The 23,950-nt window shown below is 38.0% G+C and overlaps 1 protein-coding gene across 8 annotated transcripts in view; it reads right to left on the bottom strand.

Annotated features, from left to right (window-relative positions):
- Nucleotides 1-745: 745 nt before the first annotated feature.
- LSM14A (LSM14A mRNA processing body assembly factor) overlaps nucleotides 746-23,950 on the bottom strand; it is a 55,154-nt gene continuing 31,949 nt past the window's right edge. Inside the window, exons 5-12 of one of the 8 annotated variants that reach the window (XM_019742700.3) lie at nucleotides 20,442-20,618; nucleotides 20,099-20,164; nucleotides 17,374-17,556; nucleotides 17,097-17,268; nucleotides 15,826-16,054; nucleotides 11,141-11,187; nucleotides 10,157-10,205; nucleotides 2,356-2,482 (exon numbers count right to left, since the gene is read on the bottom strand). In XM_019742700.3, the coding sequence (XP_019598259.1) occupies nucleotides 10,163-10,205; nucleotides 11,141-11,187; nucleotides 15,826-16,054; nucleotides 17,097-17,268; nucleotides 17,374-17,556; nucleotides 20,099-20,164; nucleotides 20,442-20,618 (917 nt within the window). In that variant the 3' untranslated portion in view covers nucleotides 2,356-2,482; nucleotides 10,157-10,162. Of the gene's footprint in view, nucleotides 2,483-8,846; nucleotides 10,206-11,140; nucleotides 11,198-15,825; nucleotides 16,055-17,096; nucleotides 17,269-17,373; nucleotides 17,557-20,098; nucleotides 20,165-20,441; nucleotides 20,619-23,950 lie in introns of those variants that run through there. The other 7 variants (XM_019742704.3, XM_019742702.3, XM_019742699.3 and 4 more) reach the window with 7 other exon arrangements.

The following is a 23,950-nucleotide window of genomic DNA, read 5'->3' on the forward strand; positions in this document are numbered from 1 at the left end:
GGTAAGAAAGGAAATACAGATGGGATTTATACTACTTAGCTCATTCATGATATTTACTTAGTTGTAATAAGTATTACATATTAACTGTAATCAAGTATTATGGTAAGTATATTAATAAAATACAGAGCAAGGATGTGTGAATCTGTGTGTGTGTGTGTGTGTATGAAGACAGCGTGTCTTCATATCTGGTGGTCTGTAGTTGATAAACTAACTGGTGGGAAAAAAGTAAAGAACATTTTGTACAGGCTCTTCCTACTGACATATTAGTAAAAGGGGGATGTGGGTATCTCTCTCTCTCTCTCTCTCACACACACACATGTGCCTGCACACGCACACACACTTTGGAGAGGAATTCTTTCCAGAATACAGACAAACAGTTAAAAGTATATGCCTTTAAGGAAGAGAAGTACTATACTATTTTTTTCATTTGCAGTAATGTATAGGTATTATTCAATTAAAATTTTCCCCCCGGAATTCATAGATGATGTAATACAGAATTATACACCTGAAATCCATGTAACTTTACTAAAAAATAGTACTATACTATTTTTTTCATTTGCAGTAATGTATAGGTATTATTCAATTAAAATTTTTTCCCCGGAATTCATAGATGATGTAATACAGAATTATACACCTGAAATCCATGTAACTTTACTAACAATTGTCACCCCAATAAACTTTAATTAAAAAAATTTTTTCCCCTAATAAGAACTGTAAATAACTAAGAAAAAGACTAACACCTGAGGAGAAAAATAATCAAACAAATTTATATAAAGTTCACAGAAAACCAAGTACTAGTAACTCAAGTTTATGAAAAATGTTCAACCTCACAGAAAGTGACATGCATGGGGTATTGAGATAACATTTTTCATTTATCAGACTGGCAAAGATTTTCAAAAGTTTGATAACTCCGTACTGGTGACGAGATGGGGCAATAGGTACCCCTAAAAACTGGTTCAAGTTTAAATTGCTATAATCTTTATTGAGGGGGATACAGAAACATTAGAATTACAAAGCTATGTCTCCTGTTATCCAGAATTTCCAGTTATTGGATTTATTTTACAGATAAATTCACCTATTTGTGAAGTGTCTCATGAAGATTCATTTCAGCACTGTTTGTACTAGCAAAAACTGGGACCACCCTGGCTCTACGTGGAGAGGGTATCTATACGCTAAGTCTGAGGGACACTGAGAAGAGGAAGACTTTCGACTGTATCCTATTATTTATTAACTGTGTGAATGCGTACATTAAGGCCTGGGCCAGAGGGTCAATCTCCCGAGGACACCACTGGCCCCTCTACCAGAGGGCTTCACCACAAAGGCCTCTGCAACAGATTCAGGATTGGAAGTCCAGGCTCCATGTTCCAACTGCCAGGGCGCAGGGACAACCACGCTGGACTCACTGCTTCTTGCCCTACGACATGTAGTTTATTCTCAACCCAGTAGCCCGAGATTCTTTTTAAAATGTCAGATTGTCACTCCTCTGTTCCAAATCCAATTGCTTCCACTTCAGAATAAACAACGATCACGGCACTTGCCTCCACTCCCTGCCTGACCTCCACTTACTCTCTAACCTCATATTCTGTCACCTCCTCCCTCACTCCATTCCAGCCATGCTAGCTTCACTCTTGTGTCAGGAACGTTGCAGATACCATTTCTTCTGTTTGAATATCCAATCACCTTCTTGAGTCATTTCTCCAATGTCAGCTTCCCTAATTTATTTTAAATTGGAAGCAGCAATCTCCTCTCCAGCCCAAACATTCTTTCTTGTTCCCTTTCCTGGCTTTTTCTCCAGAGCAGTACCGTGTTTCCCCGAAAATAAGACCTAGCCAGACAATCAGCTCAAATGCGTCTTTTGGAGCAAAAATTAATGTAAGACCCAGTCTTATATAATACCCAGCCTTATATTATAGTAAAATAAGACAGGGTCTTATATTAATTTTTGCCCCAAAAGACACATTAGAGCTGATTGTCCGGCTAGGTCTTATTTTTCGGGAAACACAGTATAAGCATCAACATATTTTACCCATTTGTCTGCAGAATACAAGCTCCCACAAAGGCTGGGTTTGTTTTGTTCACTGCTGCTACTTTGCAATTGGAACTTTACCTCTTCCACAGTAAGGGCTCAAATATTTGTTGAATCAACTATTTCCCCTTTCCCATAGAAAATAAGCAAAACTAAAAACAGAAGACAGAGTGGGAAGGGATAAGATTATCAGCATGACTGCTGGCTTTCATTTATGAACCTGTCTGAGGCATTTAAATTAGAACACATACGTGCACACATATCTCCTATGAAAATAATTAAACATTTTTTAAAAATAAAAGAGGCATTGATATATTTAGGAAATAGAATTGACAGCACTTGGTAATAGGTGGGATGCTGGTGCAATTGAAGGACACGGAGTGTCAAAGGTGACTCCCAGATTTCTGGCATACTCAGGTGAGTAGATGGTGCTGCTACATGCTGGGATCAAGAACGCTGGAAGAAAAGTAGAGGGGAGATTACTTCAGTTTGGGAAACATTCAACTTCAGAAACTACTGTAAGACCTTCAAACACAGCTACCAAGAAGTCAGATCTAGGCTCAGAAGAGATCTGTGCTAGGTTTATGAATTTGAAAATAACACCCTATAGTTAAGGTCCTAGGGATTGATGCCAGAAAGAATGCAGCTTAAAAGAGAAAAAGGCTGAAGAACTCTGAGGAACACAATCATTTCAAGATGGGCTGGTGGAACAATCAGGTAAACAGACTGAGTAACAGCAGCTAGAGGGCAGCAGGAAAACCAGATGAATATGGCAGCCAGGAACATAAGAGTATTTTAAGAAGGAAGTGGTCAATTGTACAGAATGCTTCTGGAAAGCAACCAAGGGAGGAAAACTGGAAAGGCTCACTGGAGATCATTGGTGAACTGACCAAAAGGCGTAGATCAAGTGGGTTAAGAAGTGAAAGGGAGATCAGGCCTCTTGACAGGTAAAGAGCTACATGGGAACTGGATTCAAGCATTGTTTTCTTAAAATAATAGGCGTTTCTATGCTACATAAATAATAGGAGTAAATATGCTACGTAATTACAATTATATATTAATATGTGATTAATCCATTAATATGTTATATAGTACGTCAGCATAAACAAAACTAGATCATTAAGAAGTTGAAAATACAGGTAGAAAGAGGTGAATTAAGTCTGGGAATGGTGGGAGTTAGGGAGCTGGAGCACATGCAGTTTTTTTCTCTATTTTTATAGGGTCACCAGGAAAAGGCTGGATGTAGATGAGGTTGGTTTATCGTGTGGTATAAGTGCTTGAGGCAGTTTCTTTCCAATGTCCTCTAGTTCTCTTTGAAATAGATGGCAAAGCCATTTGCTGCTGACAGCAAAGAAGGGATTACAGAAAAGTAGTTTTGCTGGCAACTGTCGAGGGCCCGGCGGAAAGCAGTCATCAGATTTACAGTGGTACTAAGTTACTCAGCTGTGATTTGATTCTCATCCGCAGGACTCAGCCCTCTGGGTGAACACTGACAAAGTGGATGGGGGGATGCTTTCAGGCAGGAGCACAAGAAGCTCAAGAGGAGAGTTTAGGGTATTTGCAAGATGGAGTCTAGGCTGGTTGGAGATGGTGGTGGGGAAAAAGCAAAAGAAAGGAGGGAGCTAATGAATCCAAAATAGAAACATTCTTGACCTGGAGGTCTGCACCAGGCTAAAAAGAGTTACTGAGCAAGGGAGTGGTTAGATAACTGTGTTTTTTTTTCACTGTACTTTTTAAAGAAGTCATTTCTTGAGCAAGCCAGTTGGAAGATCAAAGTGTGGGGTGACTGAATCCATGATTCAGAGGTGATGCACTTGAGGTTGATGGATAAGGTCCAGCTGTGTCCACAGTTTTGGGTGGAAGGGGATGAGAGGAAAAGATCACAGGATCAGGAACGGGAGGAACCAGGGTGTGGGATGGGTACATAGCAGGCCTGAGTGCTATTCTTTATAAGGCCTGCTTACAAGTTGGGCCCTTGGTTGACATCTGGAAACTTGGATTTCAGGAGGGTTCCCACCATTCCCAGAATTGATAAAAGTGGCTCACTGTGCCTAAAGTGTTTGTACAAACAATGTGGTTTACTTGTGCATTACTTCTGGGAGTCTGGGATTTTGGTCTGTGCCAAGCCAAGAGCGCCTCCATAACCAGCCCCAAATCACAACCCTGGGAAGGGAGTCTCTAGTGAACTTCCCTGGTACACAACATTCTACACATTGTAACAACTCATTGTTGGGGGGGGGATGGAGTACACTTGTGTGACTCCTTCCAAATTCCCTCTGAAAGTTTGAGTCTGGTTTTCTTCCGACTTTGCCTATTCAGCTTTACCCTTTGCCAAGCTTGCTTTGTTATCTTTTTGCTGTTAAGAAATCATAGCTACGAGTATGGTTATCTTGGGGACTCCCAACACAGAAGCTGAAGTCATTTGGGAAGATAGAAGTGCAGAGGAAGACGAAGGCAGGTATCAGGTTTTTCAAGTTGACGGACAGTAATAAGATCAAATCAGGTGAGAGGATCACATGAGACTCAACAGAGTAATAGAGGTTTGACCAGAAGAGGGGAGGAAGCAAGGATACCAAGCCCACATCTGAAACAGGTTTGTAGGGCAGGAAAATGCTACCACTGGGAGAATGGTGGTGGGAGCAATGTCCTTACAGAGGATTAACCCTGAATCCGCTCTACTATATACATCTATGTCTACACTGATAGTACATCAGGATTTTCTGGTTCTTTATGGTTAGCAACAAATCACTTGCAGTAGCACACTGGTGTAGAGTGGCCCCACAGTTGGGCACTGTCTTTAACCATACCCCCAAAAGTGTCAATCTGTTCCTCTCACCCGCTCTAGCTCTGGCTTCTCTTGTGGAGGAAAAGACATTGCCAGCATTATTTTATCAGCCAAAAGCTAGAAATTGAGCAAATGTGGCATCACCAGAATGGATAAATTGTGGTCTATTAACAAAATGAAGTACTATACTGCAACAGAAATGAAGCCCACAGCCAAATGCAACCACATGGCCGACTCCCACAAACATAATATTGAGCAGACGCTAAGCACAAAAAAGTATGTATCATAATTGCATTTATATAAAGAACAAAGAAAAGCAACCTGTGCTGTTAGAAGTGAGGATAGTAGTTACCTTTGAGCATGCAGGGGGCTACTGGAAGTTAGTTGTGTGTGTGTGGCGCTTCTGGGGATACTGTTAATATGGATTCTGATCTGGGTGCTTGTTACATACATAATTGTGATATGTTTACTTTTCTGTATGCATATTATATTTCAAAACAAAATGGTGCTGCTCAATGTATGTGAAAAACGCAAGTTTCACAACAGTACATATACCATGAATCCATTGTGGTTGACAAGCACATGCCAGTACAGAACGCCAGGCAGAATATACACTCAAATAGTGTTGTCAGGGTGGTGAAATTGTAGACGATTTTTTTCTTTCTTCTTTTATTTATTTTTAAAAACCATCTTCAGTACTGCCTGTATTCTTTTTATAATGTATTACTTTTACAAAAGCAACTATACCTAATACCATAAACTGCAACCTGGAAGGCTCAGCGCTCACTTTGGGACAAAGAAAATGCAATTAAACACTGGGAATGGAACAAGGGATAACCACTATCCAAGCAACCCCTAAAGAAAACATTTACAGAACAACTTCGGCACAAGCAAAATCCTGAATTGCAATGTTGGGATTTGCATTCTCATCACCAATCCTTCGTGAGGCTAACACCCAAGGGTTATCAGGGTTAGGTGAGGACCAGGATTACAGCAGCACGCTCTACACTTCTGGTAAACATGTCCCTGTCCTCTGTACTGGGATGGCTGCAGACCATTTACTGGAATTCATTACGATCTTGCCTGGGCCCAGGCTTCTCATACCCCCTCAAGGCTGGCACTCTGCTCTCTCTCTTACTCCCAGACTGCTCTACAAGTCTGGAGGCAAAGGCGAAACTTTCTGGGCTATGAGCTCCTTGCTGGCTGCTCTCTGTTGTTTCTGTGCACCTAAAGTATGAGTCACCCTACAAAAACCTCATTATTGAACAGAAATATGCTTTGGTCTCACAGAGCTGCTTTGTTTCTTTATAAACCACAACATTGGACAACAGCACATTTTAAAGCATTTCCTTAAAACCAACATTCATTATGAACTGGAATCAGATTCAGGTCTATTTTGATATGCTCATGAGCTAAACCTAAGAACATTTTTATCAGTCAGCCAAGTTTGTTAAATGTGAACCCAGCTGGAATGTAAAGGACACCCATACCACTGGCTCATGGCTCTGCACCATCACAGAACAGAAACCACATTACATTCAGTCTCACCACGTGCTCTTGGAGCCAGATTTATAAATGTCTCCAAACCACAAGCTTGCTTTTCCTAACACTGACTCTGAAAAACAGGGTAAGAACCTTTGCATCACCCGTCCTGACGGTTGGGATGACCCCAGGAGCTGGGAGTGGGGCCTGCATCTGCTTCTTAGTGCACACAGGCAGCCTGCCGCTGGCCTCTCTAAGCCTCTGCTACTCAAAGCTACAGTCTCCCTTACTTCCCGCACTTGACCAACTCCTACTCAGGGGATATCTCTTCTAAGAAATTGTCTGTGTCTCCATCTTGGGAGAAGCTAAGGCAGTCTGCTCTGAGCAGATCCCCATTTAGCTTCCTGTGATTCAGGGATAAATGGCGCTACTTTACTTCCCTAAGTTTGATTCCAATTGTACTAATACTTGTCATCTTTAAAAAACAGTCAAAACAGGCAACCTAAGCAAATTGGTGACATCTGAGCTCCTTTAAGAAGAGATCACTCACATTGATTATATTGTTGACACTGTCAGTTTAAATCAGCTTCTAGTTTCTAAACTAGTAAGGCAGGGGCATCCGGCAAGACAGAATCCAGACATAATTAGGTCTGAGCTACTAACACGGGCTTGCAGAAGGAGCAGCTTCTGTCAGGTCTCTAACCCAGAGGCAGGGACAACAGCCATGTAAAACTGAGACACAGACACAACACACACCCACTTCCTGTAAATTAGGAATAAAAACTCAGTCTCAAGACGCAAAGCAAACCCTGGAGGAAACGTCAGTCTCAATCTCTGTTCCCCAGATTCTGTCCTGTAGAAATCCCCCTCCTTCCACTTAGTTCTTTTCCTCTCTTCATGTCCCAGTCAAAACCTGGATACACTGGATTTGGAAGGATGGGAAATGAAGAAGTCCTCCTACTGAGGCAACTACAAGGCCCCAAAAGGGAGGGCGCCAGACTAGATGAACCAGCCGTGATGCTTTAAACTGTCTTTCTAAGCCTGGCCGATCAGAACTATCTGTGGGACTTAGACTGATTCCCAGGTTCAAGTACAGAACTTCAGAATCAGACTCACTAGATGTGGGGCATGAGAATCTGTATTTTAAAAATACTCCTTGGATGACTGATAAGACACCTGTGGACCAAGAGAGAACTGGATGGAGCAGTAACTCCTATCGTGGTAATGGGTTTCCACAATGTTGACAATGCTACTAGAAGTAAGGTCGCCTTTATGCCTGTTCTTTCATGTCCCATGTAAAGTAAGTTTAGTGTTTTTAAAAACTTGGGGGGGAGGGGAGAATTAATTCCCACTCAATGTCTTTCCCTGTGGAGCATGTTCAGCTAGTATTTCTCAAAGGGGAAGGGCGACGGCTGCACTTCGGGCTGGATAACTGATTATGTGGCACTGTCCAGCAGAGTGTAGGACATTTACCACCCCTGACCCTACTCTGAAATGCCAATGGTGGTCCCTAGTCATTGTGACAACCCAAAACACAACCCCTCACATTCCTCAATGTTCCCAGGATGTCAATTCAGCCCGTTTAGGAGCCACTGAGCTGGATTAACATTCCTGACCTCTCTCCCTACACCTCACATTAAGTTCCGTTTTGGAGGGAGAAATGGTCCACTCAATAGGTGAAATGAGGAGGAGTCGGCCCTTCCCTAACCTCTTGTGCACCTGCCTGCCCACAGAGGGCGCGTTCTAGCCTGAGGCTTCCCGCCTGGCTGTCTCCTGTCACAGATTTTCACTTAGGTGTGGTGTGCACGCTAGAGGGGGACACCAGGGCTTTCCACCTTTACCTAAACACATATAACAATAAATAAATCTTAGAAAAAGAGACATTTGGTTATTTTAGGGAATATAAACATGATCAAAATTCTACCTGACATTTAAAAGATGCCTTTCATTATGTTTCTGTTATGTTACTGTTTACAGAGAAAGAACTTTGACGAACATTTTTTTATTGAAGAGTTTTATTCTGTCTCAGAATAAAAACCTTGCTTTAATATTGTGAGGTGCATTGCAGGTATGCCATGCTGCCAGTTATTATCGGGGCACCAAATGCCCTCGTCAAGTTGACCCAGAGGGCTTGGAAAATGCATGAATTCATACTTTCAGAGCATGTAGAACTGGTATTTACAGTTTTTCTTCTTGAAATCAGCCCGACATCTCAGTCTACACAGGAATAGCCACAGCACTTGCTTAGATGTTCAGAATGGCTCAGAAATGTGTCGAATATCATGATTTGTGGGTCCTCTAAAAGGTTTTGTTAACATGCAAGCAAACAGTATTAAACAATATTATCTAAATTATGGCTGCGAAGTACTCAAACTTAATAATGAAACCAAATTACAAAACATTTTCTTTTAGAGCTATACAAAAGATATAAAATTAAAATTAAAAATATCAGCCATCCTTAAATATTCCAATTCTCTCACAGTGCAGCTTTCCATCTTTATCACTACTGAATAGTTTAAGGAAAAAGTTAACAAAAATCAAGAGATAAAAATATTTAAATCTTTGGATCCCTTTATTCCATGGCCTTCACAAAAACACAAAAGTGGCCAGACTTTTTATTTTCACTATAGCTTAAAATATCAAAAAGATTTACTAGTAATTTATAATTAGCAATGAACTCTGTACTGAGTCACCTGTGGGTCACAGGCCCAAGGACCAGTGCTATGATATCATAGGTTGCCAAAATAATTTCTAACACTCTGAATCCTCCTGAAATATAATGGAATGAGTCAACTTATATCACTACAAAATTCCAGGCATATCAGGAAGAACAGGTTAACTGATGCCTAGTTTTACTGTCTTAAAAGGGGGAGGGGGTAACTTATTTGAAAATACAGCTAAGTACATTCTTATCTATGATTATTTACATTTTTATACTGAAAATATCTATTATTTGGACAAATCCTGTGATGTGCCATATACTACAAAATGAAGTTCTTATAATGAGCATGAGTAATTTATCCTTTTTAGATAACAAAAGAATGTATCAAATCTTCAGCTGTGTTCCAAACATTAAAAAACAAAATAAAATAAAAAAATCTGAATCCTGAAAAGCTATGAATAAAAGACCCACCCATAGCTCTGCTCCTCAGCATATCAACGTCTGCAAGGACACAGTATGTTTGCTGACTTTAAAATGTTTATTCTTTAAAAAATTAGTTGCTTTTTATACAGCTATACAAAGGTCTTAATGTTTCTTTGGCAATGGAATATAATGGAATTTTACAACTATATAAAAAAGTTACCTTTGCCTAAGAAACAGTATTTACTGTGTATACATAGTTAACTGACAAAATTCTCTACCATCCAGCACCCTAACTAACGAAATAAGCTACCTCAAAAGGGATATTACAGGTTTCCAAAAAGAAAGAAAGGGTGAAAGACACACACACACACACACACACACACACACACACACACACACACACCCTTCTGTGGCTCAAAACACAGTATCACGGCCCTATCTGCAGGCAACTTGTAATAATTGCCAAATACAATTTAGTGATAAGAAAAATCCTTTCAGTGATGAAAAAATACTTATAAGTCTCATTGAAGTACTTACTGCTTTACTTTTATACATAAGAAATTACTTAACCTTCTGCTATTCCAAATATATTTAATGCTCATTTTTGAAAGTGAGCCATCCCCCCCACCCCCAAAGTAACTGCATCGTATCTTTGAAATTAAGCAGAAAAACAAACAAAAAAACCCAGTGCTGGTGACAAATATACAGCGAATTCACTTCTTCATTCTTGGTAAAGACTGAAACCAATTCTCAGGACCATGAAGAGCTAGAAATTCACCTATTTTCAAAGACTTGTTTGTAGACTACGCAGCAACTTTGTTGTCTTTCTAAAAAGGAAAAAAAAATTAGTTCATGTTTCAAATTATTGGTTAATAAATACTCCTAATTTGCTTAAGTATATTTTTCATCACATTTAAATATACCCTCCTTTTACTTTCATGTACAAATCTGTACCACTGATTTCTAGGAAACACTTTTACAACTTCCCCACCCAGCAGGAGCTCATTATTTGTTAACTGCATTTTTCTAGTTAGTAGAGTTTAAAGCAGTGGTGTTGTGGGCTGGTCCCAGCAAGAACACACCCCTGCGCCCAAGATATAGGCGCACTATCTTTGATTGCCATCCTAATAATCTTTAAAAACAATGATAGAACTTCATCAAACCTTCAACGTACTAGTCAAACTCATTAAATACAACCAACAACACACTTTGGAAGATTAATAAAAAATCCGTAAGTCTTTGATGTCTTTACTAAGTAATAAAGTATCTAGACAGTAAAATAGCATTTTTCTCCACAGTTTTATGCGAGGAGAAAGCATGGTTTAGAAATTCATTTTAAAGGATAACTTTTAAATTTAAAATAAGTTCTGAAAATCACAGAGGTGACTGGGAAATTTTAAAAAGTAACGAGAGAGAAAGCAATAAAACATCTCAAGGAATCTCTTGAGTTGCTGTGAGACTAATCGTCAGCTAAAGGCCTGTACCCAGCATCAGGGAGCCAGGGGATTCTATCTTCCTCAAGACTAGCTGTGACCACACACCTGACTTTTCCTACTGACTCTCACCCTGTTAGAAACACACATTTCCATGTTAAAGACTGCACTTCATCTGTGCAGACAATACCAAACCATTCATACGATGCTATTAAGTTGGAATACATATGGCCTGGTGTCAGTTGGTGCTGAAAGAATTAAGCCGAAGATGATCCTGCTGTCCCCATCAAAGCCAACCGTCACATGCCTTGATTTTTTTTTTTTTTTACCTTTCAGAAAGCTGTTCAATCAGTCCAGACCTTTTAGGGTCCAAAAGCTGTGGTTTTCTGAAAGGTTAAAAAAAAGGGGGGGGGGACAAGAAAGAGAGGGAAAGAGGGAGAGGAGGGAGAAGGAAGGGGGAGACAGAGGTGAGGGAAAGAGAAAAGAAAAGGGTGAAAAGGGGAGAGAGAGAACCATGCTGAGTCATTTCAGAAACCTCATTGTCTCTGGACCTCAGGGGAAACAGACTCAAACCGAAAGCAATCTGTTTCACCGACCCTGGCGGCTTAACCTCTTAGCAGCAGCATATAAAATAGGAGATGGCTGCTCTCTTATTATCCTGGCCTGATCTCCTCCCAGCCAAAAATGAACGAACCATAGGACCAAACTCAACACAAGTTTATGATTCTAACATTGTCCTTAAGGAAAAGTGGTCTGGAAGTCAAAGAGAGTGAGTTCTGGCTTTATTAGCTTGTACCTAGATCAAGGTAGTTAACTGCTCTGGGTCCTTGGTTTCCTAAGTAGATACTGGGGGTAGGGTGGGACAGAGGTTCTAGTTTGGCTAATATTTTTAATGAGTCCTAAAAATCAGTGATCCTATCTTACCCATGTTTTCACTAAACAACCAGATTGCTGATGCTCACCCCAAAACTGGAATGATTCATGCCAACAGAGCATAGAGAACAAAGCCAACCATTACACGAAGGCTGCTGCAAATGCCATTGACATCCACCTCTGAGAAGTATGAGATGTTGTTTCAGAAATGAGTTTAACCCCTGAAAGTAAATCTTCTTTATGTAACAGTGAACTGCTACCTTTAAAGGTGTCAGATGATGTGATTTAGAAGGCACAGTCTCCTGAGACTGAGAAGGTCAAGGCTCTCATGGCAAACAGAAGGGTCCTTCAACTTTGGAATGGACAATCAAGGGCTAGCCACACTGATGAACTCGTGTCCTCACTGAAGGCTAAAGTAGTGGATTCCTAATCAGCATGCTAAGCACTTACTTCAAGCCCGTATGGCTCCATGCTGAGCAAGGTGTTTCGGTGGAAAGAAAAGTAGTATATTCACTAATGACAAGTAAGGGGCTCCCATCTAGCTGGCGATATAGAACAAAACACACGTAATAGGGAAAATGAATGTATTTAAAATGTGTGATGAAAGCAGATACCACAGGAGATAAGAAACATAAGAAATCAGTGGAGGAAGGAAGAGAAGTTTCTGAGGACAGAGTAAATCCCGGGCAAGACTGTGAGGGGTCAGTGAACGGGAGCCCAACTGTGAGCTGTGTCTGACTTCCCACTGGACTACGACTATAAACACCCAGAAGGCTGGGGCTGCACCTGTTCTGCTCACCACCAATGTCAGAATCGTGCTGGGCATGTATGAAAAATGTACTATATCTGGTCGATGAATGAGGTTAGAGTTGGAATCGAGCAGTGTATATAAGAAGTGACTTGAGTCCACTTGCTTGAAGCAGGTAAGTGAAAGGGTGATGAGGAACGGGGCTGGCTATATCAAGTCGGACCCTTATAGTAAGACAAGGAGGCAGTGCAATGTCATATTAGAACCTTTTAACCACCAGGGCAATGCCCAAGGGTCCAGTGAATCTATCACTCCTAGAAACACCCAAGCAGAGGTTGGATTACCTGTTAGCGATAGACTTGCAGATAAACACTCATGCAGACAACCTCTACAGTGCATTCTAATTCTGCAATATATGTGATAGGGGTTTCAAATAAAGGCTTAAAATGACTGAACAGTGAGACACGGCTTCAAAAAAATGTTTGCATTAATAAAGTGCATATAGTGGTTACTCAAAGATCAAGTAAAGTGAAGTAACAGTCCAGTCTTATACAGACAACACGACTGCTATTTTTTCAAATACCTGAAAAATTATGAAGAGTATACATATTCTGTGTTTACAAAGGTAAACTAATAGCTTGAAAAAATTTTTTTCACTCAAATTGTGTACATGTCTGTGAAATTCAAATAATCAGAGCACCCCTGGGATGGGATGCATGTTCTCAGGAAGAGTAAGCTCCCAGCCCCTGTGAGGGAGACTACAGGAGAGGTTTCCAGTTTGGCCAGGTCAGACCTCTCAGATGCCTTCCAACTCTTTTTCCCACCAATGTCAAAACTAAGCCTAAAGGTTTAATGACTCAATTGAGGTCATACTAGCAACAATTATTAAAATTCTCATTGGGATCCAAGTCTAATTTAAATGTACTTTTTCTCAAACTGAGTTGATGCAAAGTAATCTTCAACCAGTTATCATAGGTTTTTCAACAGGTAACTGATATGCCTAAAGTGAAGTAAAGGGAGGCTGAAGGTCTGAAGACCAATCAGTGGGCTCCTGTGGCAGTCGGCAGGGACATGTCAAAGGGAAGAATGTGGTGATGTGGAAATTGCCATGATTACTGACATCTGCTCTTCCTGGGAGACAGAAAGAATGGCATACCATTAGCCAATGCAAACATTGGGAGGAGGCTGAGACAATGGGAAGGCAAGCAGATGATGAGGTAATTCTGAGGAAGGTTCAGTTGATCACAGGATACAATGCAGGTGAAGACAGAAATGCAGGTGGAAGCATACAAGGTCCAAGCTGAAAAACTGACCAGAAGCTATGAATTGATAAGCTCACAAAAGGAAGGGGGAAGGAGAGGGGACAGGGAGAGGGTGAAGAGGGGAAAGAGGGAGAGATGGAGGAAGAGGAAGGGAGAGGGGGGAGAGGGAGAGAGAGAATGTGTGAGTGCACACAGGAAAGCTTGAGCATATGCAAGAGTGCAAACACGAGCATGAATGCTTGCAAGAAACTGAACATTCCAGGCAGAAGGAATGGGTAAAAAGGGCCTGAGATAGGAATAAGCTTGTTACTAAATGAGAGCAAGAGGCCCACATATCTGTGGCAGAGTGAATGAAGAAAAGGGGAGTCCCATTGGCAAAAAACGCTAGAGACAGAACTAGACTTCTAACTTAGAGAAGCAGGCAGATCATGAGGTGCCTTATATATTTAAAAAAAAAAAAAAAACTAGGAAGAAATACTCTAAGTTGGGTGGGTGGTCATCAGTGTCAAATATTGCAGAGGAGTTAGGGGCAAATATTCGTGAAAGGTTACTGAATTCTGTAAACAAACTAAAAGATGGCAAGAGCAATAATAAGAGCAATGATAGGGATAAGCAAAAGGCATTTTCTAGTTTTTAAGACCCAGTCTCGCAGCTGGAATGGCGATTTTGCAAGTCAGAAGTCTGCAGCTCCATCAGGCCACCATGGCTGGACAGTCTGAACTAATGACTTGAGGCTAATTTTTAGCAGTCTTGGCTGTGATGAGACTATCAAAGGCATCAAATTAAGAGACCAGACCCAGAAGCCACTGACACTGACCTTGACACTGACACTGATTCCTTCAAGAGGAATCACAACAGTGGCCCAGTTTTAAATATTGGACAATGAAATCCCTGCCAGCAGATATTTTTGTTTCTAGGTGCCCTTTGCAATTCCAGGCAGACCTCTTTACAAGGGGATTTTGAGCCTTTCTGTGACTATATACACCTTCCTCTCCACTATCCCTGAAAATCAATAAACTAGGATACCAACATTGACTTAATTTATAGACTCCTTTAAATAAATACATGTAAACATACTATATACAGAGCTATATAATTTTCTAGCAGCAGATCTCAAACGTCAACATATCTTGAGATTTTAAAGACCATGGCAAAATAAAACCAGGGAAAATGTAGCTGAGTTTTCCACAAAACTAATTAAGAGCACTGACTCAGGAACAACTTGACTAGGTTCAAAACCCCACGTCATCACTTACTAGCTGACCTAGGACAAGTTATTTACTATCTCGGGTGGCCGGTTAGCTCAGTTGGTTAGAGGGCAGTGCTCTTAACAACAAGCTTGCCGGTTTGATCCCCGCATGGGCCACTGTGAGCTGTGTCCTCCACAACTAGAGTGAAACAACTACTTGACTTGGAGCTGATTGGTCCTGGAAAAACACACTTAGGAAGAAAAAAAAAATCTCTATACCTATTTCCTCATTTGTAAAATGGGGATTAAAAAAAGAACCTACACTACAGAGTTGCTGTGAGGTTTAACTGATTTAGTATGTGAAAAACATTTAGAACAATATCTAGTACATGCAAAATACTACACAAATGTTAACTGCTATTAAATGTATAGGTTTGCTTTCCATTCTGAAGTATGTCCTTCCAAGCCTCTTTTGGTGTTAAAGCATACTTTGTAATCTGAAATAAACGTGGTATTATACAATTCTTTTTTGGATAATGCTTTTAGTGATCCCCTGTATCTCCAACAACAAAAAATAATTTTAAAAGAAACAGAAAAATAAATAATCCTAAGTCAATCTCTAATAGTTTTGGGGAAAATTTTTACCAGTCCATGAAATCTAAAACCATGGTTCAATAATTAAAAGACAAAAAAAGAGTATCTTATTTCTTTCTATCTCTTAATTCCTCCAATTGAAAAGAAAATAGTTAAAAAAAAAAAAGGACTTATTAGCCAAGAAGTTACAACTCCTTAAAATTATATAAATACCCTAACTGGGTCAAAATGTTAAGTTATACAAATGACCTAAAAATATTCACCCCAAATAGATAAAAGTAAAAACACTGTTTCACTTGAAGGCATGCTACCTGGCGTGCAGCTTGAGGAAAAGCACGTAATACTCACCCGATATTCAAAATCTGCAAACTCCCTGCCCCCACGGCCTCTGTATCCGCCCCGAAATCCCCGAGGGCTGGTAAAGGTGCCACCTCTGCCACCACCACGCCCTCGGCCACCACGGAAACCAAGACCTCCTCTGCCTCTGTACCCGCCCCGGCCACGGTTTGGACGAAGTGGGATTCCAAATGTCTCAGCATTCAGTCTTCTTTCTTCAGCCCAGGTTGGTCTTCGTTCTCTGTTATGAGAACAAGTAATCGTCAGTAATCTATATTCAGTAATCTACATAGCAAAACTATGTAGCACTAATTCCCAAATTAAGACAAAGTAATTCCAAAAGATCAAATAAAAATAAGTACCTTATCTAATTCATCACATGCTGTCCATGGCAATATGTTCCTATAATATTCTGTCAAACTTCATGTGAAAATATGATTGGTATCAGATTCTTGCAAATATAGTTGATAAAACAAAGAAACACAATAACAGCCCCAATATAATGGGGTCTCAGATATAATGGGATTGGCAATGAACTTCGTCCTCCACTTGGCCCCAGTGGAAGAGAAGGCAAAGTCAGGCAAGGAAACCCTGTCTCAGGAAACGGGGAGGCAGAAGGTAGGTCCCTGAGTTCCCAGCATGATCCTGGCCCAATTTCTGGACCTGATGCCTAAAGCAAGTGTCTACATTATTGCTGCTGCTGCTGCTACTGCTGCTGTCCTAGAGCCCAGACAACCCTCGTGCTCCGAATCCCCATCCATGTTTAAATTGAAGTAGACAACTGCCACCAGGTGGCACTAAACTGCAGCCAGGAGAAGGGCAATTTGGACTGGGCAGCAGAAACCCAGGAACTCTTTAGTTTGCTACACTAGGTGGGTCCTTTAATTCACCTGACAATTCCTGGATCCACATTTAATTCAATGTGTCAGCGTTTTACTATATCAGCAAACTTCAAAATAATGTTAGCACTCTTGGCCCTGCCTTTATTTGAACTATATTGTAGGGGGGTTAAAGTAAAAGGTCTTATTTAGATGTTCGATGAATGCTTCTGTTTTAATTACTAATTTTCAAATGTGAATGCTGCCCTAAACCAAAGTATGTGGTTATTTCTTCTTTTCAAGGAATCATATTTAAAATTTTAGCATAATTTTCTTTTAGCAAAATAAAACATTAGAAAATTGCCATGACATATTTTTAAGTATTCATTAAACATGGTGAATTTATAAGAAATCATTTCACACTTCAACTTCCTAAGAGCTTAAGAGCAGCTTAAAAGACTGTACCTATTATCATCACAAGAAATATTATCAAAGAAGGATTTAGTTTTGTCATAATAGCAATTAGGTCCAAGTGGGTCTTCGTCATCCGCGTTTCCTTCACTGTTTTGGGTATCAACTCCTGAGTCTCCTTTATCGTCACCATTTACAGGTTTCTCCTGTTTCTCAAGTTTATCTTCTGATGAAAAAAAAGCACATACCATAAAAGTCAAGACTTGTAGTAAACATTGATAATTCACAAGTCAAGTAAAAGAATTTTCTGAGTAGCAAAATGAAAATTCACCTTTCAATTTGAGTTTATTATGAAACTCTCTGTCGATTTCCTCCTTGTTAAATTGTGCATTCGCACTTTCAAAGTCAAAGTCTTTCTCAAATTTCATAGGACCATCTCGTCGAATACCAAATCGTCCTCTGCCACCTCGATGACCCCCACGCCCTCTCCTTGGAGCTGAAGGAGCACCTGGAACTATGTTACAAAGAATAAGCTGATTTAGGACAGAACTATTATTGTGGTTTCTATATTAAATGGTCAACAGAAATGCTTACAAGTCTCTATACATTACTATATTTCTATTTTTTATATAAAAGAAATGAAGTTTCACTAACATTTAATATGTAACAGACTAAGAATAGCATACATGAAATTTATAAACAGCACACATGAACGTTGTATTTATGGGGTCCACACTCATATATGTAACTGATAGAGTATACAACCAAACAATTTAGGGAGACTTCTGTACTAAATTACTGTATACTCCTTGAGAGCAGGGGCTTTGTATTGCATGCATCCTTAATACCTACAAAGTGCCAAACACATAGTGGGTTCTCAAAATCTAGGAAGCCTTTCATGGAAAGGATCACAGGAACCGAGATTTATATTAAGAAAATTAAATGAACACCTATCAGAACAAACTGCAAAGTGGGAGGTGTTATCTCCACATCATAGACAACACAAGAAGCACCAGGTCTCAACCACTCCAACCACTTCCTGCTCCATTTCTGTGTCTCCCTCTAAATGGCTCCATATTATTCAAGTCTTCTTGTATCTATTCTTTCTCTACAATATATAACAGGATTTATAAAATATGATAAAGCAGTACCAAAGCAGCATAACCTATAGTGAAAATTTGAGAACCCAAATATCCAATGTGAAAGTAATAGCTAATAAAAAAATAAAAGAGGTACATTGAATAGTATTTGGTGTGTGTTAACGGAAACACACAGAGCACAAAATAGTATGAATTCAATGATAATTATGTATAATGTTTAACACAGACTGACAAAAATCAGACATGACTACAGAGTAACAGACAAGTTTTTGGTCACTCAAGTTTGGCAAAATGCCCAAGTTTGAGAAAATACAAAAATCCATAGCAGCATATCCAGACACTTATATCTAAATAAGCAGGATGTTTAAAAATTTAAAACATTAAACTTTACTATTAAAAAGGCCTTGACCTCAGCCAGGAAGTACAACACAATCTCCCTGTTTTTACAAAAAAAGAGCTTAAACATAGTCTGTATCTGTAAAATCATTAAGGAAAAAATCTAAAATTTTCTGTTAGTGAACCTCTGAAGTATGAATTTTGAAGGGCAGTGAAAGATACTTTTATTTATTATTTTATATGATTTTTAAATGATGGGAAGTATGGTAATTTTAAATTTTGAGACAGGGGTTCTTTTTCCAAATCAAAAAAAAGTGAAAACAATAAATCAAACCAGAAATTCTGTATGCTATGGCACACAGCACATACAAAAATGCATATAAAAATGTATAGGACAAATAAAGTATTTCTACATTTAAAATGTATCTAGTTTTCTAAAATTAAATGAAAGATCACTTTCCAATTATTATCTAAATAAGGTGATTACACATTGTCTTTATTTTTTAATTTGGAAGAGTTTTAAATTATAATTTATTCTCTACTGATAACTTAGAAAATATTAATAAAATGGATGAGTTTGACAAAAGTATTATAGATTACAAAACAGATAAAGTATACAATCTTATTGAATCAATAACCATGAAAGAAAGTTAAAGTTCTTAAACAATTACTTCAAAAAAAGGCTCAGGGCTTAAATAATTTTAATGAGAAAACTTCAAAATTTTAAGGTACAGATAATTCCATTCTTAGAAACATAGAAAACAACGAAAATTTTATAATGCTAACATGAAACTGACACAAAAACAAAAGAATGCAAAAAATAGTACAAAACAGGAATATATACAGCTATGTAAATATAAGTGTACAAATCCTACTAGCTGGTAACATTCAAAAATATATTAAAAGGCAATTGCCTACCATCAAGTAGGGTTTATTCCAAAAATGCAATGATTAAAAAGAACTTTTAAAATAATTAGTCATACATGCACAAAACTGAAAGTACAGTACTGAGTGGTCCTTTTTGCCCACCACCTAGCTTCCCTTCCAAAGCTTATTATTTTATTTAACTACTGTACATTATCAAAACCAGGAAATTGACACTGACACAATATAATTAACTACACTAGCGATCTCATTCAGATTTCAATAGTTCTTGCCTGTACTCATAGTGTTTGGTAGTCTTTATGTATAGTTCTATGACATTTTGCCACATATACAGAGGGTGCCAAAAAAATCGATACACATTTTAAGAAAGGAAAAAATTACATCAAATTATGCTGATGGTAACCACTTTGAGCACCCCTTATAATTGCAGAAGTCAAATGTGACTTGTATTCATCTTTTGTTATCGGTCTATACTGAGTATTACAATTTTAATACAGTTTTCTCCTTTCCTAAAATGTGTATACATTTTTTTGGCACCCTCTATAGATCCGCACAACTACCACCAAAAAATAAGATAAAAAAACTGTTCTGTTACCATAATGGAACTCTCCTGTGCTACTCCTTCAGTCACCAACACTTGCCATTCATTTTTTATAGTAATTAATGCACCACACATTTCAAATGTTCTCTTTCTTGAGAAGCATAAAATACAGCTTTCAGATGTAAGTAACTTACCCATCTGTCTCTTGCTATCATTTCTGAGTTGCTCATTTTCTGGTCTTGAAACTTTATGTACTTCAGCTATAGAAGATATACAAAGTGACAAATTAATTCAGGACATAGACTCAAAAACTTCTGTGAAATTAAAAATGAGAAAAAAAATTCCAAAACAAATCCCCCAAAATCTATACCCCCACCACCATCACTACTTTGAGCCAAATATGAAAAACTGAACATACTATCAAGTTCAGTTTAAACCTTCCAGGATCGTTCAGATAAAATACCTTTTTAATGAAAATAAGGTGAATGGAAAATGTTGATGAGTCAATTAAGGAATAGTAAGTAGCTAAAGTTCTACCTCGCCTGTGCTCTTGATTCTCTATTGCTTTTTGGCTGGTAGATGGTAAAGGCCTGGTTGATACAGGGCTCCTTCTCCCAACAGGTGCTGGAGCAGGTAAGTGGGCCGAGGCGGTCTGTACTGCTTGTTCCATGGTTGGGCTTTTTCTCAAAGGGTCTAACTGAGGGCTTGAACGACCTAAAATGTAACCAAAAGATAAGAAACTACCCTATCCTTTGGGAATTTCAAAATAATCTAGACCCTAAAAAAAAAAAGTCTAGCTTTATTTCTACCAATTTAAAATCCTTAGCACAAATTTGAATTCATCTACTTATTAGACCAGAATTTAAAACTGATTATCTTTACTGGGCTGGTCACTAGTTTAGTAAAATAAAATATAAAAACAAAACAAAAAAACCTAAACAAAGAAGAAAACTGTGGAATTTTATCTTTATTTCTACCCAGTGAAATAAAGTTTAAAGTAAGTTTTTCAAAAATTACTGCCTGGTACAAGATTCTCCAGCAATATTATCAAAGATCATGCTGTAGGTCAGATGCAGGCTTTCCCCAGCAACCACCACCATAATATTCTACTGATACTTTAGCCATTATTTCCAGAGGCTTTAACATTTTTCACATGGCTACTTTCTGAAGCTATGTCTAACATGATACCTTTATAGCTATAGATATTACCGCCACTAAATTTCTTTTATGAAGTAAGAAACTAGAAAGTTAGCTGCAGTTCTCTAATATCTTATGGGCTTGGGTAATTAAACATCAATACTAAAAGGCCAGCAACATAATAAACCCTTCAGATAGCTACACAGTAGTGATACTCATTCCTTGCCATTTGAAAAGTGTCTTGGCAAGTTTTTGCTCAATACAGGTTTTGTACTTACAAATTCCATTTTTCCTTTTATGAGGTCAGTGCCTGCTCATAGATTGTAACATTGTGTGCTCCCATCATACTTTTTGTCCCTATGTTTGTGGTAACTGTTCAAGGTGCTCTCATTACACCAAATTGTTTTGCTTAAAAAAATGTATGCTCATTTTATGTTAAAAAAAAAAAAGAATCCCAAATTTGCTGCAAATGTCACTATCCACCTGTGCACACCTGCTCAGGCTCCAAACAACTGGTGACCTAGTAAGTGCTGACAAAGCATTGATTGTTGTGCACCAGATGCTTCAGGGACCGTTTATTAGTAAGACTCCCCAAGTTTATGGCTGTCTATGGTATGCAGTTGCAAATGTGTATCACCATTTCCACCCATTAATCCCAAAGTTTATATTGATTATAATGGGAAATCATGGTGGTTTATATAAGTTTTGGCCTGTGAGAAGACATTTTGCAATCACCATCTTATAAAGGGATTTAATTTATAAAACAAATGCTAAGTTTTTTGAAAAGCCTATTGTTTAGTTAATTTTACAATACTATGAATACATTAAATGATCTTTTAAGTTTATAGAACTTACTTCATTAGGCTTGCCTTTGAGAAAAGATCCCATGACTACCAGGTATTACAGAATCACAAGTGATGGGGAAATCACAGCAATTAAGAACTTATTTGTGGTGCACTTTAAAAACCTTTGTAATTAAAGTCTACTAGGCATGATGGCAGTTTTATCATAAATAGGGAAATATAAGTGATATTGGACATTATTAGGAATGAACACAAAAGCTTTTACAACATAACAAAACACATCTCTTGAGCCATCTTCACATTTTTATCAGTTAAAAGAAAACTTTAGGTGTTTTAATTTTGTAAAATTCAGCAATTTTAGTTGGTGAAATTAAAATGCAGATCCCCAGGCCGCCTTTGCCATTGCTTTATATAAACATACCTCTTTCTTCTAATATATACTTAAAAATTTTTAAATTTACTTAAAATTTAGTTTAGTCCTAAGTATGAGGGAAGGAATCTAGTTATTTTCCCCAAATGATAAGGCAGTTGTATATCATTTACTGCATAGCTAGCCCTTCTCTAATTTAAAAATAATATATTTATCATATACTAATTACTTATTTATACTTGGATGTTTCTGACTTTTGTTCTGTTCATCTCTAAACTTATTCCTGCACTACTTTATTTTATGCATACTTTATTATTGAATAGGTAAGCCTATCACATTACTTTTACTTTTAAAATGTCTAGCTATACTTCCATGTTTATTTTTAATATAGTTTATATATCTGTTTTATTAAGTTCTTATACCATTCCATTGGGATTTATTGAAAGTACAGTAAACTTAATTAATATGAGAAGCCTTGCCAATACTTTATCTTTGTATTTAGCAATGTTTCTCTGATTATATTATCTTTTATGTCCTATTATTTTGTATTTTCATCATAGAGGTTGGTCATATTTCTTATCATGTATTTTACATATAATTTCTATTTCTCACTATTGTGAACATCTTTTATCCCCCATTATATAATTAGTGGGTTAGGTTTTAGAACTATTGATTTTTGTACGTTTACTTTACATATTATCTCTATCTAATTTAAGTCTCTTATTAGTTAGTTCTAGGTTTATCAGGGAATTCTCAATTCCAAGCAGATTCACAGCGTTGACAAATAATGCTAATTCTATTATCTATGCCTCTTATTTTTTTCTCAAGTGTTCCTGATTAAGCTAGATTCCAGAACAATGCTGAATAGCAATGATAAGAGGCATCCTTGTTTATGATTCTAATAAGAATTCTTCTGGTGCTTCCACATCAAGGTTAATGTTGGCTACTGATTAAGACAGCTAACACCTACTGACCACGTTCCACATACTAGGCACTGTGCTTAGGGCACTGTGTACATTTAAAAAATTAATCATCACAAGTCTGTTAGTTACCAATATAGTCCTATTTTATAGTTTAGAAAACTAATGCTTTAAAAAGATGAAGTATTTTCTCTAAGAAAGAATTCTTTTAAAAAATTAAATAAAAACCCAATGCACATATGCACTTAACTTAGGAAAAAAGTCTAGAATACAACAAAATATAAATATTTGTTATTTCTGGGTAGCGAGATTCCTTATGCTTACTGTATTTCTAATTCATCTACAACAATCATTTGAATGTTCAAAAATTAAGTTATTTTAAATCAATATGAATAATAGTAACTACAAGTATTTCAATATATCTAAAGTGAGGTAGAATTATGTTTAGCATTAGCTTGATTTTACCCTCAATAGCTTTTAAAAACACTGTCCTGAGATTATAGCAACCTTCGGAAATGACTTCACATTGTTGCATTTAAAAGTAAATATCCATATGAAGTAGTGAGCCAGTTACATTCACGTTGGTAGCAGATAAAAACAGATACGGGATCTTGGGACCACTGAAGGTTATTAAACTGGGTGGTGGAAAAATATAATTAAAAAAAATGAAACAGGACAGTTTAAGAAGCTTATTAAAATGTAGATCCCTAAGTTCCAGGGATTCTGATGTAGCAATTCTCAGGATCTACATTTTTAAGCACTCTAGAGGATATGGTTGTGGGTGGTCCAGACTGAGAACCACTGCTCTAGCTCCTG

Source organism: Rhinolophus sinicus, chromosome 8 (assembly GCF_057876585.1).
Source record: "Rhinolophus sinicus isolate RSI-liver-muscle chromosome 8, RSI-T2T, whole genome shotgun sequence".
Taxonomy (NCBI): domain Eukaryota; kingdom Metazoa; phylum Chordata; class Mammalia; order Chiroptera; family Rhinolophidae; genus Rhinolophus; species Rhinolophus sinicus.